A 15569-nucleotide genomic window follows, 5' to 3' on the forward strand; every position below is an offset into this window, starting at 1 on the left:
TGCTGCCCACGTAAACCTGCTCCACAATCTCCCCCTCCCCTCCTCACACCCACAACCCTCTTTCATCCGTGTGCCTGACAAAGAGTCTTTAAATATCCTAGCCTCTACCCCCACCCCCGGCAACACGTTCCAGGCCCCACCACTCTCTGTGTCTCCTGAAACTTCCCTCCCCTCCCCTTGTCCACACATCCCCTGGTGTTTGCTGATCCCGCCCTGGAAACAGGCGCTGCCCGCCCACCCTGTCCAAGCCCTTCAGAATCATGTCGACCTCTATTAATCCTCCCTCATCCTTCTCCAGAGAGAAAAGTCCAGCTCGACAAACCTTGCTTCATGAGACACTTTCCCCAATCCAGGCAACATCCCGGTGAATCTCCTCTGCCCCCTCTCCACAGCTTCCACATCCTCCCTGTAATGAGGTGACCAGAACTGAACACGTGTGGTCTCCCCAGAGATTGTAGAGCTGCAACGTGACCTCTCGACTCTTGAATTCAATCCTCCGACTAATGAAGCCCAGCATCCCATCGGTCTTCTGAACTACCCTGTCAACTTGTGCAGCAAACTTGAGGGGTGTATGGATTTGGACCCCAAGGTCTCTCTGTTTCTTCACACTCGTATGTAACCGACCATTAACCCTGCACTCTCCCTTCCAAATGCATCACCTCACACTGATCCGGATTGAACTCCCATCTGCCACTTTTCTGCCCAACTCTGCATCTTGTCCATATCCTCTTGTAACCTTTGACAACCTTTCTCCAGCTCATTTATAAAAATCACAGTGAGTCCAGAGTGATGGCACTGATCCTCCTGTATCTCTTCCCGGATGGGAGTAGCTGAACGATGCCATGTGCAGGGTGAAAGGGGTCCTCAATGATTTTGCCACCCTCTTCAGACAACGATCCCAGTAGGTCATGTCGATGAGGGGGTGGGGGAGGAAAACCCCAGTGATCCTCTCTGCTGCTCTTATGGTCGTGTAGATTGACCTCCTCCAATGTTGCACAACCACTGCCCCACCCCTGAGCTGCAGCCGGCCAGGACTCTCTAGATAGGAAATTCTCTGTAATAATTCCACATATGGACCCATGCCCTGAGTTCGTCTGCTTTGTTCAGGTCCAGAATCAGAACTTTACAAGTCGTGAAATTCATTATAATGTGGAAGATTCACGGAGCAAACATTCACATAAAAGTCCACAAAAAGTCAAAGTAAGGCCGTGTCTGGGGGTCGTTGTCCGTTCAGGAATCTGATTGTGGGGGGGAAGAAGAAGCCATCCTTGTGCCATGTTTGTCTTCAAGCTCCTGACCTCCTTCCCGATGGTAGCAGAGTGAAGGGGACTTGGCTGGTGGGGTGGTGGAGGTCCTGGGGGGGGATAGAGGCTGCTTTTTTAAGACACCACCTCGTGTTGACGTCCTCGATGGAGTGAAGTCGGTGCCTGTGATAGCGAGTTAATGACCCTCTAGAGTTTATCTCTTGATTGTTGGAACCTCCGTACCAGAGAGTGATGCAGCCAGAATGGTCCCCATGGTTTACCTGTAGAAGTCTACGAGAGTTTTCAGTGACATGACGACTCTCCTCAAACCCTCACAAAGTATCGCGGCTGTTCTTAACACTCCTTGCATTAAATAGATTAGAAAACTCGATGCTGGAGAAACTCAGCAGCTCCTTTATGTAGCAAAGATAAATACAGAACCAATGTTTCAGGCTTGAGGCCCATCATGGTGTGAGCAATGTCGGCAGGCACCCGAACAAATAGTGGAGGGGAGAGGGGAGGAGCACGGACCCACAGGCAGGAGGTGTGATAGGTGGATGAGGGAGAGGGGGCACAGCAGCAAACAGAGAGGGGGGGACGGCTCTGTGAGTGGAGAGGGAAGGGGGTGGGGAGCTGGAGGAACAGAGAATGGGGGACGGGAAGGGAGGGAGAATGGGGAGTGGGCTCGAACAAACCGGGCCAGTCGACATCCAGTGCCATCTGTTGGAGAGAGTCCAAGTGCTGCTCCTCCAGTTTACGGGTGGTCTTAATGGGATGGTCCATGAGGCCGTGGGCAGATGTGTTGGCGCTGGAGTGGGGCGCAGAACTGAGTGGCCACTGGGAGGTCCCTCTCAATGATGCGGGCACAGCGAAGCGACCTCCTGGTCTGCGCCCAGCTCTCTCCAACGTAGAGCAGGCCACCGCGGGAGCACCGGATGACCCCTGCAGATCCGCAGGTGTTGCTTCCCTTGGAATCACTGTTCGGGGCCTCGAATGGTGGTGAGGGAGGAGGTGGAGCAGATCCAAACGACTTCAATCATGGGGTCTGCAGACTATCGCGTTTTACTCTTATTAAATGTGTTCGACTTGGCTACGTACCAGTAAACTCTCGTACTTAATGGATGTGTACCTTGACCAGCCTGGCTGAGTCAGCTTTCACTGAGATGGTCAATCACAACAATTCAGTCATCCTGTCATTCCAAGTCAGGCTTCATTGGCCCCTTTATAGTCGGTGAGCAGAGAAATGGGATTGTTCAGTGTTGTGGGTGTTAGGGCGCCCGTGGCCTGGGTTTGAATCTCATGCTGTCTGGAAGAAGTTTGTACATTCTTCCTGTGTCTGCTTAGGTTCCCCCAGGGGCTGCAGTTTCCTCCCACCCTTCAAAACGTGGGTCAATTGGACGGCACGGGCTTGTGGGCCGGAAGGGCCTGTTACCTGTCCATCTACATTTAAAATTAAATTCAAACCTACCATTGGCAGCAGAGTCTCGGCAGCACTCTCTCGTTCTGGTCAGCTACGAAAGACAGAGTGGTTCTCCCGGTGGAGTCCACACACGAAACTCAGCAGGTCACACAGCATCCATACAAGCCTTTGACCATCCCACCACACGTCTACAAGCAGACGAAACACCACTTCCCCAGAACACAGAGCGCACACGATCTCATGGCGCATATATTTAAAAATAAATATTTGTAAATACTTTAGGATGATTTACTCACAGGTACAGCCCCTACATGTCCTCAGGAGGGCAGGGCTACCAGCCCCCATCTCATCTACACATCAACAGCTCCATTGTGGAGAGCACCAAGTTCCTTGGTGTGCAGATAATGGACAACCTATCCTGGACCCACAACACCTCCTCATTAGTCAGGAAGGTGCAGCAGCGCCTACACTTCCTCAGAAGGGTGAGGGGGTCAGGGCTACCGGCCCCCATCTCGACAACGTCTCACAGGAGCACAATCGAGAGTGTTCTGTCCGGCTGCATCATCATGTGGGACACGAGCTACAAAGCATCGGACCGGAAGTCAATACAGAGGGTCGACAAAATGGCCGAGAAGACCACTGGGGTCTTGACCCCTTTCCTCTCTTGACCCCGTTCACGGGGAGGGTTGATAATTTCTGATTTGCTGCATCATGTAGGAAATTGGAGAAACTTTAAATTAACTTTGAATTTAGCATGTTTAATCCCATCACAATATGCTGACACATTAGATTAGTTCAACCAACCAAAACATTTTTTGCTGCTTTGGGATTTGAGGAGATTTGGGATGTCACCGAAGACTCATGTAAACCTCTACAGGTGGACCATGGAGAACATTCTGGCTGGATTACTGCCTGGTATGGAGACGCCAACTCTCAGGACAAGAATAAACTCCAGAGGGTCGTTAACTCGACCTGCAACATCACGGGCACCAGACTCCACTCCATCGAGGACCTCTACATGAGGCAGCGTCTTAAGAAACCAGTCTCTATCCTCAAAGACCCCCACCACCCAGACCACACCCTCTTCACTCTGTCATCATCAGGGAAAAAGGTCCAGGAACCTGAAGACGAGGCCCAAGCCGCACAAGGATGTCCTCTTTCCCCCCCCCCCCCACCCCCCCACGCCATCAGATTCCTGAACGGACAACGAACCCCAGACATGGCCTCACTTTGATTTTTCGTGGACTGTATTTATTTATTGCTGGAAGGTGGTTTATATGAACGTTTGCCCCGTGACGCTGCCCCAAAACAACGGATTTTGTGACTTGTTCACGACAATAAACTCTGATTCTGGTTCTGAATCTCAGCATCACGCCGAGGGAGTAAAGGGGGACCAACATTTCGGGCCTGGACTCTTCATCAGGTTATAAGATACAAACGTTTATGTTGCCAGTGTCGGATTGTGTTCATCCCGGATTCTGGGATTCTCCATTCTGGTTCCCAGCTCATAGATTCCCTGTTCCTACATTTCCCTATGTTCTAGGTTCCAAATGCTAGATTTGCGTGTTCTGTGTTCCATATTCAAGGTTAACAGAGCTGCAACTTTTCTCTTTGGAGTGAAGAAAGATGAGAGGAGACATGATAGAGGTCGACAAGATTCTGAGAGGCGTAGTCAGGGTGGGTGGCCAGCACCTGTTTCCCAGGGCAGGATCAGCAAACATCAGAGGACGTGTGTAGAAAGAGAAGGGAGGGAAGTTTAGGGGAGACACAGAGAATGGTGGGGGCCTGGAATGCATTGCCAGGGATGGTGGTGGTGGCTGGAACATTGGGGCCATTTAAGAGATCCTTGGACACATGGATGGAAGTAAAATAGAGGGTGACGGGGCTGAGAGAGTTGTCTTTTTTTATGGGTATATGTATAGGTCAGCATAACATCGAGGGCCAAAGGGCCTGTACTGTGCTGTAGTGTTCTATGTTCTAAAGCAAGTATGAGATCTTGAATATGGTCCAGTTCCCCGATTCAAATCAATCCTTCAGTCGCTCCACCACTTCCATCTCCTGCACTCTCTTCCCTGCTCGGGCTGTAACTGGAGATCCCAGTCCAGGTTCTACATTCTCTGGTATAGTTTCTCGGATGGACATCCCTGTCCAGATTCTACGTTCTCTGGTATAGTTTCTTGGCCTGAAATCCCAGTCCAAGTTCTACGTTCTCCGGTATAGTTTCTTGGCCGGAAATCCTGGTCCAGGTTCAACGTTGTCTGGTAAAGTTTCTCAGCTGGAGATCCTGGTCCAGGTTCTACAACCTCTTCCCCATGTTCTTTCTGCACCCCCCATCCCCCAGCTGACTGCTCCAATCCAGGCTGCGTGGAGGTCGAGTCCGACACCGAGGCGGTGAAAGACCACAGCATGAAGCTGAGATGCATCTCCTGCAAGAGGCGCGGCGAGACAGAGGCTTCCACCCTGGCTGAGTGGTTCTTTCGGCCACTGAAGAACAAGACCTTCTACAAGGTAGAGAATGGGCTAGGAGGGGAGCAGGCAGCCTGAGTGGCCAGCCTTCCGGGGCGGTGATATTCACTGTTGTGGAAGGTGTACAAGGTTGTCAGAGGGATCTCGAGAGGATGCAGAGTTGGGCAGAGAAATGGCAGGAGTTCTATCCAGATCGATGTAAAGTGAGGCATTTGGAAGGTTGAAACCATGGAAAACCTACAGGATAAAACAGGCCCTTCGACCCACAAAGCTGCTCCGAACATGTCCCTGCCCTCACAATTTCTGCAGCTGTGACAACACAGGTGAACCTTGAAGGTGGATACATGGTGAACAACCGATACTTAACAATGTGGGTCCAAATCCATCGATCCCTCAAGGTCACCGTGCAGGTTGATAGGATAGTTCAGAAGGACTGATAGGATGCTGGGATTCATTAATAGGGGGGATTGAGTTCAAGAGATCACGTTACAATTCTACAAATTTCTGGTGAGACCACACTTAGAGAATTATGTTCAGTTCTGGTCACCTCATTATAGGAAGGATGTGGGAACTGTGGAGAGGGGGTAGAGGAGATTCTCCAGGGTGTCACCTGGATTGGGGAATGTGCCTCATGAGGCAAGGTTCGCAGAGCAGGGACTTTTCTCTCTGGAGTGAAGAGTTAGAGGAGACTATTAAGATTCTGAGAGACTTAGACAGGATGGGCGGCCAGTGCCTGTTTCCCAGGGGGACAGTAGCAAATGCCAGAGAATGTGTACAAGGTGTGGGGAGGGAGTTTGAGGGGAGAGACAGAGCGGTGGGGGCCTGGAATGCATGGCCGGGGGTGGGGGTGGAGGCTGGAAAATTGGGTGCATTTAAAAGACTCTTAGACAGAAACATGGATGGAAGGGAAATGAAAGGTTGTGGGGGTGGGGAACAGTGAGGAGAGAGGGGACAAAAGAGGGGGGGAGCGGCAAGGATGGAGGGGATGGTGTGGAGAGACGTCATAATGTGGAAATGAAAAAATCACACACAAATGCTGGAGAAACTCAGTAGGGCAAACTCAGCAGGCCTTGATGGAGCTATGGTAAAAACACGTCACGAACGTTTCGGGTAGGAGCCCCTTCATCAGGGTGTGGGCTGGACGAGAGAGATGTCTGAACAAAAGGGGGATGAAAGGAACACTACAGGGGTGGGGGAAAGGGGGCACTGCTGGGGTGGGGGGAAGGGGGCACTGCTGGGGTGGGGAGAAGGGGGGCACTGCTGGGGTGGGGAGAAGGGGGGCACTGCTGGGGTGGGGAGAAGGGGGGCACTGCTGGGGTGGGGAGAAGGGGGGCACTGCTGGGGTGGGGAGAAGGGGGGCACTACTGGGGTGGGGGGAAGAGGGTGCTGCAGGGGTGGGGGAGGGGGCACTGCAGGGGTGGGGAGAAAGGGGACACTGCTGGGGTGGGGGGAAGAGGGCACTGCAGAGGTGGGGGGAAGGGGGGACACGGGGCAAGGGGAAGGGGGCACTGCAGGGGTGGCGGGGGAAGGGCGCACTTCAGGAGTGGGGGGGAAAGAGACTAGGTTGGGTGAAGGTACATCTCCAACATTCCAGACAGGAGCCCCTTCATCAGGGTGTGGGGGGAACGAGAGAGATGTCCGAATAGAAGGATGGAAGGGGTGTGGTGAGGATGGGAGATGATAGGCGGAGGAGTCTAGGCTGGGTGGAGAGAGAAAGGAAGTAGGAACTGGAAGGACCAGTTAAGGGGGGGAGACGTGATGATTAGTGGAATGCTGTGAACTCAATGTTCCTGCCCTGGGGTTGGAGGGGGCCCAGACGATAAATGAGGTGTTGTTCCTCCAATCTGGGGGTTGTCAGGGTGGGGAGTGTGAAAGGCCATGGACAGACATGGGAGCTTGAGAGGGTGACTAAGAATTGAAATGGTTGATTATGTGGAAGCTATTTTGCTGCAGACAGAGAGGAGGTGCTGGGCGAAGCGATCTCCTAATCTAGACTGGTCTCTAATGTAGAGAAGGCCACAGAGGGGGGGACTGGAGATATTAAATGTGTTCTTTGGAGGTATAGATGAAGTGTTGCTTCACCTGAAAGGTCCGTTTGGGACATCGGACCGTGGTGAGGGAGGAGATGTGGATCCAGGAAGGGGAGAGTGTTGTCGGAGATGGACCAGGTGAGTTTGAGATCGGGTGCATGAGGCCGCCCCGATGTGTGGAAATGGATTAGCAAAGGTGCTCTCATTCTTCTCCCTCCCCCCTCCCCCCCTTCACCCCCCATCTCTCTCTCCCCTCCCCCCCCCTCTCTTCCCCCCCTCCAACTCCAGATCTACGAATACAGATCTCCGGAAGAAGACACTGCCTATGGGGTCTTTGAGAACCGCATTGAGTGGGGAGGGAGTAAGGACACCACCGACATCCAGGAGGCGACCATCTATCTGCACAACGTGACCTTTGAGGATGCTGGGACCTACAAGTGTTACTTCAACCGCACTTTCCTCTTCAAGAAAGGAGAGTTCACCTTCTTCACTCAAATTAACAAAACCATCGAGCTGACAGTAGTGCCCAAAGGTGGGTATGGGTGTATCTCCCTGCCCCTTCCTCCCATCTCTCCTCCGCCCCTCCTCCTCCTCCCCTGCCCCTCCCATCTCTCCTCCTCCCCTGCCCCTTCCTCCCACTTCTCCTCCTCCCCTGCCCCTTCCTCCCATCTCTCCTCCTCCCCTGCCCCTTCCTCCCACCTCTCCTCCTCCCCTGCCCCTTCCTCCCACCTCTCCTCCTCCCCTGCCCCTTCCTCCCACCTCTCCTCCTCCCCTGCCCCTTCCTCCCACCTCTCCTCCTCCCCTGCCCCTTCCTCCCACCTCTCCTCCTCCCCTGCCCCTTCCTCCCAACTCTCCTCCTCCCCTGGCCCCTTCCTCCCAACTCTCCTCCTCCCCTGCCCCTTCCTCCCCTCTCCTCCTCCTCCCTTGTCCCATCTCCATCTCTGCTCCTCCCCTACCCCTTCCTCCCATCTCTCTTCCTCCCCCTGCCCCTTCCTCCCTCCTCTCCTCTTCACCCTGCCCCTTTACCTCCTCTTCCTCTCCTTGCCCCTTCCTCCCTCCTCTCCTCCACCCCGCCCCTTCCTCTCCTTGACCCTTCCTCCCTCCTCTCCTCCACCCCTGCCCCTTCCTCTCCTTGACCCTTCCTCCCTCCTCTCCTCCTCCCCTGCCCCTTCCTCCCTCCTCTCCTCCACCCCTGCCCCTTCCTCTCCTTGACCCTTCCTCCCTCCTCTCCTCCTCCCCTGCCCCTTCCTCCCTCCTCTCCTCCACCCCCTGCCCCTTCCTCTCTCCTCCTCCACCTGCCCCTTCCTCTCTCCTCCTCCACCTGCCCCTTCCTCCTCCCCTGCCCCTTCCTCCCTCCTCTCCTCCTCCCCTGCCCCTTCCTCCCTCCTCTCCTCCACCCCTGTCCCTTCCTCTCCTTGACCCTTCCTCCCTCCTCTCCTCCTCCCCTGCCCTTTCCTCCCTCCTCTCCTGCACCCCTGCCCCTTCCTCTCCTTGACCCTTCTCCCTCCTCTCCTCCACCTGCCCATTTCTCCCTCCTCTTCTCCTCCCCTGCCCCTTCCTCCCTCCTCTCTTCCTCCCCCCACCATTTCCTCCCTCCTCTCCTTCTCCCCCTGCCCCTGAGTGCTGAGTTTCTCCAGCACGTCCATGTCATGTTGTAATAATGATATGATTCTCAAAATTTAAATTTGATTCCAACATGTTAGAAGCTGACTCTGGCCCTGGAAACTCGCATCTCCCAATTAACCTATAGTTCCCAGTACGTTTCAAACGGTGAGAGGAAACCTGAGCCCCCAGGGGAAAACCCACACAGACATAGGGAGGACGTGCAAACTCCTCACTAGACAGCGTGGGATTCAAACCCAGTCCTGATCACTGGTGCTGTAGCCGTTATGTCAACCGTGCCACTGCTGTTGTAAATGGCATTTTACACACACCCCCCAAAACCCCTGGTATCTGGCACCTTTGGGATTCATGGATGCCAAATAAGTGATATTTCTGGATGCTCGAGATTGTGCAGAGAGGCGCAGCAATTTTTAACACCTGTATATTTTTTCATATTTATATTCCACATTTTAATTTTGCCGGTGTGCTGCTTGAATTGTGACACCAGGGGTTTTACTGTCTCAATAATAAACATTTTGGAGCCCTGATTTGGATAGATGAGTTTCCTCCTCTACCCACAGCTAATCGTACACTGGCTTCAATTATTGGGGAAATTATGATGTACTTTCTGAACGTGGTCTTGACTCTGTGGCTGTTTGCCGAGATGATTTACTGCTACAAGGAAGATCGCGGCGGCCAGCGAGGATGCGATGCAGGAAAATGGGTGAGTGCTTCAGGGACAAGCACCTTCCCCGTGTGAACAAGCCCCACCTGTGGCCTCAGTGGTGACGAACCACAGGGTTCAGAGCGGATGTCAACCCCCGCCCCAGGTTAACAGCCAGGTTTACTCTGACCGTGAGAACGAGGGGCAGAATTCGCACCAGCCCAACCATTCAAATGATGGCTCTGCACTGGCCCTTCAGCCATAATGCTGTGCTGACCCATGAAACATTCTCCACAACAATCTCCCCCTTCCGACCCCCCATACCCACAACCCTCTATTTCCCTTAAATCCATGTTCCTGTCTAAGAGTCTTTTAAATGTCCGCTATTGTTCCAGGCCCCCACCACTCTCTGGGTAAAAACTACGTCTCCCCTCAACTTCCCTCCCTCACCTTGTACACACGTCCTCTGGGTGTTCGCCAATCCAGGTGACATCCTGATGAATCTCCTCTGCCCCCTCTCCAGACTTCCACATCCTTCCCGTAATGAGGTGACCAGAACTGAATGCAATATTCCACGTGTGGTCTCTGGACCTGACGTAGGTTTCCCCCTCTAGCCCAATCTCCTACCTTTCACAGCGTAACCATTGCCATCTTCACCAACCAAGTGCCTCTGCATTAAATCCACCCAATGAAATTTCCTGGCGCCCCTGACGGTCAGGGAGCAAAGCAACAGAGAGCTCCTCTCCCCCCCCCCACCAGAGTCACCGAGTCTCTGTGGACTCACCCACCCCCCCCCCCCCCCCCAAGCAGCCCCAGAGTGTTTGGTCGAAACCATCAGTCGCTCCAGGTCTGAACCTCTGAACCCTCCAGTGCCCTCGGCCCCCCTCCCGTCCCAGTTCGCCAGTTCTGATGCCAGTGCCCCTCCAGCCAGTCTCCAGGAGTCCGCAGCCCGGAGTGGATCCCTCGATCACAGTCGTCTGCGGCCTGCATGTTCTTCAGCCGCTAAGTCCCTTACTAGCCCACTGGCATGGTCACCGTCTCCTCTGTTTCTCCTTCTCAAACGATGGGGTGGTCTCCCCATTTTCTGGTGCCCTGCGTCAGTTCTCTGCGTTCCTGGAATCTGCAACCCCTCGTGGCCACTGCCCAGCACAGGCGCCCAGACCCTGTGCTCATGGGATTTTAAAACTAACCCCCGTCGGCTCCTTTAATAGGCCATTTAAAGTCATTGGTAGTAGAACCGGGTGGTTGGACCCTGCAGGGGAGTGCTGTGACTCCGCTCCCCACTCTCTCAGGGTCCACACTGTGGCAACGAAGCCGTTACAGCAGCTGTACGTGTGAACCTGCTCTCTCACTCTCTTTCTGCGCAGGTCGGACTATCTGGCAATCACCTCAGGAAGCAAGGAGGACTGTATTGGGGTGCAGGTGGAGAACTAGGAACGGACGTGACAGATCTGCATCTGAGGCGCAACAACACAAGGGTGTGTGGACCCATCCCCTGAACTACCTCCACCTCGCCTCCTGTTTCACTGAAACCACGGAAACAAGTCCTTTCCACGGAACTCCAAGATGATGAGAGCTTCGAAAGGGTGGGCGGCCAGCGCCTGTTTCCCAGGGTGGGAATAGCCAACACCAGGGGGTATCCATACAAAGTGAGGGGAGGGAAGTTTCAGGGCCTGGAAACCAGAACATTAGGGGCATTTAAAAGACTCAGACACAGATGTACAAGAAATGGAGAGTTGGGGGTAGTAAAGGTTTAGTTTTTTTTATGGGTGTGTATTGGTCAGAACAACATCAAGGGCCGAAGGGCCTGAACCGTGCTGTGTTCTGAGTGGCAGAAGGACATGTTAAGTCAGAACATCCGGCAGGTCCAGCTTGTCCTTGCTACAGTCTCAGCTGCCCACTTTCAGTCCCCTCCCCTCCAATCCCCTCTCGTACACCATGACAGCACAGTGCAAGGCCCTTCCATTCATTCAGTCATACTAACCCACCCCACGACAAGCAGGCTTGAGTTCACAATCATGTGACCGGACAAGGTGACATTTCTCATGACCACGGCAACTCCTCTTGCACCCCCCCCCCCCACACTCACAACCCTCTATTTCCCTTCCATCTGTGCTCCTGTCTTTTAAATGTCCCCAATTGTACCAGCCTCCATCCCCATCCCCGGCCATGCATTCCAGGCCCCCACTGCTCTCTGTGCCTTCCCTCCCCTGATTTTGTACACACGTCCTCTGGTGTTGGCTGCTCCCTGGGAAACAGATGCTGTCCGTCCACCCTGTTTACACCTCTCAGAATCTTGTCAACCTCTAAAGTTTCATCTCATCTTTCTTCGCCCCAAATCGAAAAGCCCCAGTTCTGCAAACCTTCCCTCAGAATCCAGGCAGTGTCCCAGACTGGAGACCAAAAGACAGAAATAGGCCATTCAGCCCATTGAGTCTGTCCCATCCTTCAATCATGAGCTAACCCATTTCCCCACTGCCTGGCCATCTCCCCATATCCTTTGACACCCTGGCTGATCAAGAACCTGTCAATCTCTGCCTGAAATACACCCAATGACCCAGCCTCCACAACTGCCCGTGACCACAAATTCCACAGATTCACCACCTACTGGCTGAAGAAATTCCTCCACATTACTGCTCTAAGCAGACACCCTTCAGTCCTGAAGTTATCCCCTCTTGTCCTGGACTCTCCCACCTTGGGGAACAACCTTTCCACATCTGTCCATGTCTTTCAACATTCGAAACACCTCCATGAGTTTTCGTCATTCTCTGAACTCTTGAGTCCAGGCCAAGATCTGACAAACATTCCTCAGATGCCAAACCTTTTCATTCCAGGAATCATTGCACAGTAACACCCGTTATCTAGAATTCAAACAACCACCATCCTCAAGCAACCGGCAAAACAAATCACGGAAAATAAACAGGTAAAAAATGCGGAAAATTGACACGTCTGGCGGTTGGTTCATCAATCCACAACACACAGTCTCAACCGTCCAGCATATTCACTTACTGGCATCCACCAATCCCCGTAGGTGCTGGGTCCCGGGGGTTTTACTGTGCTGTGATTGCAATTTGACCACAAATGTGACTTTTTCCCGATTTGGTTTTCCAGATACTATCAGACGTGGATATCTTCAACAAGGCTTAAGCAGTGAGCTTCCCCAACCCCGGAGATGTCAAATCTTCACCAGTTTTTATTCTTTTGAATGCAAGTCACGTTTACCTTCCAAGAGATGTTAAAGGCTGCATGTTTGTAGACAAATCAACCGCAAATCTAGTGCACGCCAGGATGTTTCGTGCCAGTCGGTCGCTGGACTAATGTTCCCGGTTGAAACTTTCCAATGGGTATCAATATTTTTTTAGGATTCAAGAAAGGAAATAAAACCGGCTGCCACAAAACTGTTCTGTGGACGTGTCGGATGGAGGAGGGGAGTGTAATTTGACAGGAACGCGGGCTGGAGGGGTCAGGACGTTGACTGGGTGGTCACTGACAGCTCGTGTCGAACATGTGCATCTCGTCACATCTTCCCCGCCTCCTTCCCCCAGCCCTGACTCTCTGTTCTGCCTCTTTCCCACAGTCGTCATCAATTCTCACCTCTCCCCATCTCACATCCAATCAACACCTTTCGTTGGTCGGGTTCCTTCCCCAGTCGCCACGTTCCGAATTCTGAGACTTTTTGGAGATTTCCTGCTTCACTTAATCTGCTTCTTCCTGGAAGGTCGTATGCCCGAAACGTCAGCAATAGATCTTTGTCTCCTATGGATACGGAAAAGACTGGCTGAGTTCCTCCACCAATTTGGTGTGCTATTCTACACAGCGACAGGCCTGTCCCCACCAGTACTGTACACTGGTGTTACATGTTGACAGACCTGTCTCCACCAGAACTGGTAAAACATGAAGTTGGACTCAGGCCTGAAACACCAGTACTACATCTTAGCTGTTAATAGACAATGTGAGACTGGCCGGGATTCTCCAGTATTTCCATGTGTTTTTACGACAATCACAGCATCTGCAGACTTGCGTGTGTAACTCACCTCTCGTAGCGGGGTGGAGTGATGTGATGGGGCAGTGTAGTGGGAAAGGTTGAGGGAACGCCCATCTGGATTCTCCTTGTGTCGATGGGAGCGTGGGGTTCTCTTGTCCGCCAGGCTCACTCTTGTCCCTCGCCTTTTATCTGGGCTGAGCTGGTTTGGTTCTGCTGATCGACACAATGGACAAGAAGTGGGGGGAGCGGGAGTTGGGGTGGAGGGGATGCAGCGTGAGGGTCCGGGATGCAGGGAACTGGTGCGCCTTTGGATGGGGGAGGAGGGGTGTGGATTTGGGAGTGGGTGTTAAGGGGTGCGTGTGTGTCCACCGAGGTGCATGCCCAGCAGAGCGTGGATATGAATCCTACCCACCAGGGCCTAGCGGACATCTCCAGTGGCCTGGTCCAGTTGACCATAGTTCACCCCCGAAATCCCCAAAACCGTCCCACACTCGACTGCCCCAAGTGGCACCACTTTCACACCCCACCCCCACCCCCTTCCCGGAGATCAGCGTTGACCAGCAAATCCTGGGCTGGGCCTGCAAGCTCTCGGCTGGTGGACAGGAGGGGCTTTTGGGCAGGGTTCACGCACAGAGCCTCCGGAAAGTGCAGGGCGTCCGGTGATAGAACCATCTCCAACAAGGCAGAAACAACAAATACGTGCAGAGAAAACTGGAGAGTGTGGGCTTCCTGGGTCGCGCAGCTCGCTAGAAATCCAAAGTAATTAATTTCCCAAACAAAGTTTATTGTCCCATTTACGCTGAATCTTTACTGAGCCAATGAGTAAAACTCCTGGAAAACAGAATTCAAGCAAACAGCAAAAAAAACCCAAGGAAAATAAATTTAAAACCTAAATTGGTAAAATAAAATAGCATGAAAATTTTAAATGTTCCCTGAAGTAACATGACCCTTTGGTGAAGATGGGAGCAAATATCCAGCCAGCGGAGGGGGGGGGGGGGGGGGGGGGGGGCCTTGGCCGGACTTTGCCCACAGCAGCTGTTGGAATCGAGTTGCGTGAAATAGCGATAGCGTCGCCCAGGATGAAGGGCTGGTGGATGCCGCTCGCCGACTAGGCGACTCTCTTAAAGGGTCTCCTCGTCCCTGCCACCCCGGTCAGAGGCTTCATCGGTAAACTTGGATGAGGGGGATTCTAATTATCTATCATGTTATTGTTCATCTTTCGGGGGTAGGGTGAGTGGGGGGGGGGGGACACTGCAGATGCAGCGACGGTTAAACGATTTCACAGAATGTGACTGCGAATAAAGTAAAATGCTTGAAGGTTTATATATTTGTGTTTGTTCAGGGTAAGTGGAACATGGAAGACGACAGCACAGGCCAGGCCCTTCGGCCCCTGATGTTCTGCTCACCCATATATTCCTCCCTTAAAAAAAAACTCCCTCCCTACCCTGTGACCCTTCCATCCGTGTACCTGTGAAGTCTCTTAAATGCCCCCAATGTTCCAGCCTCCACTCCCACCTCCGACCACGCATTCCAGGCCCCCACGACCTTACCCCTGCCTGATGCCTCCCCTCTGATGTTTGCCGATCCTGCCCTGGGAAACAGGCGCTGACCGTGCACCCTGTCTCTGCCTCTCAGAATCCTGTATCGATTCTGCTCTCACCCTTCTACGCGAACCTGTGTTCAATGCAGTATTTTTGTCTTTTGAACTTTGTTCTTAATGCAGGTGTATAAGTCGAGCATTGAATTAGTGTCTCAAGCAACCGGAAAATACACTTACCCGGCATTTACCAATCCCACCCGGGGGGGGGGGGGGGTAAGAACTTTACCACCATGTAATAAAACGAATGTAATATTACACAACATGGCCTTTGGTCTATGGGGAAGGCAGACAAGGAGTCGCCATAAGTGTCGCCCGCTGGCCCAGACAGTCGGAGAAAGGGAAGCAGGAGAGAGGTTCCGAGTGGCCGTGAATTCTCTTCCCGTGGCCTCTGCAGGCGCACGGACTCCTGTTTGATCCATCGGCCGCCCAGTCGGAGCGTCAGGAACTTGAACGGGGGGGTGGTCGGGAGTTGAGACGGGTGGGCGGTTGAAGCGTCGGTAGCTCGGACGGGGGCCAGTTGGGAGAGTGGTCAGGGCGTCGGGAGACGGGACGGTCTGG

At 53.2% G+C, this 15569-nt stretch overlaps 1 protein-coding gene across 1 annotated transcript; it reads left to right on the top strand.

The window, feature by feature from the left end:
* Positions 1–5010: 5010 nt before the first annotated feature.
* On the top strand, positions 5011–13665 carry LOC138764263 (sodium channel regulatory subunit beta-1-like). The gene is made up of 5 exons (XM_069939933.1): positions 5011–5172; positions 7449–7692; positions 9344–9486; positions 10794–10904; positions 12538–13665. Exons 1-5 carry the CDS (start codon positions 5071–5073, stop codon positions 12571–12573), a joined length of 636 nt encoding a protein of 211 aa, XP_069796034.1. The 5' UTR covers positions 5011–5070; the 3' UTR covers positions 12574–13665.
* The last annotated feature ends 1904 nt before the right edge of the window (positions 13666–15569 follow it).

This window comes from Narcine bancroftii, chromosome 5 (genome assembly GCF_036971445.1).
Source record: "Narcine bancroftii isolate sNarBan1 chromosome 5, sNarBan1.hap1, whole genome shotgun sequence".
Lineage (NCBI taxonomy): Eukaryota > Metazoa > Chordata > Chondrichthyes > Torpediniformes > Narcinidae > Narcine > Narcine bancroftii.

Coding starts and splice junctions, on each gene's coding strand:
- LOC138764263 (XM_069939933.1), top strand. CDS start 5,071: ATGAAGCTGAGATGCATCTCCTGCAAGAGGCGCGGCGAGACAGAGGCT. Junction 5,173..7,448: donor AGAACAAGACCTTCTACAAG/GTAGAGAATGGG, acceptor CTCCAACTCCAG/ATCTACGAATACAGATCTCC. Junction 10,905..12,537: donor TGAGGCGCAACAACACAAGG/GTGTGTGGACCC, acceptor TTGGTTTTCCAG/ATACTATCAGACGTGGATAT.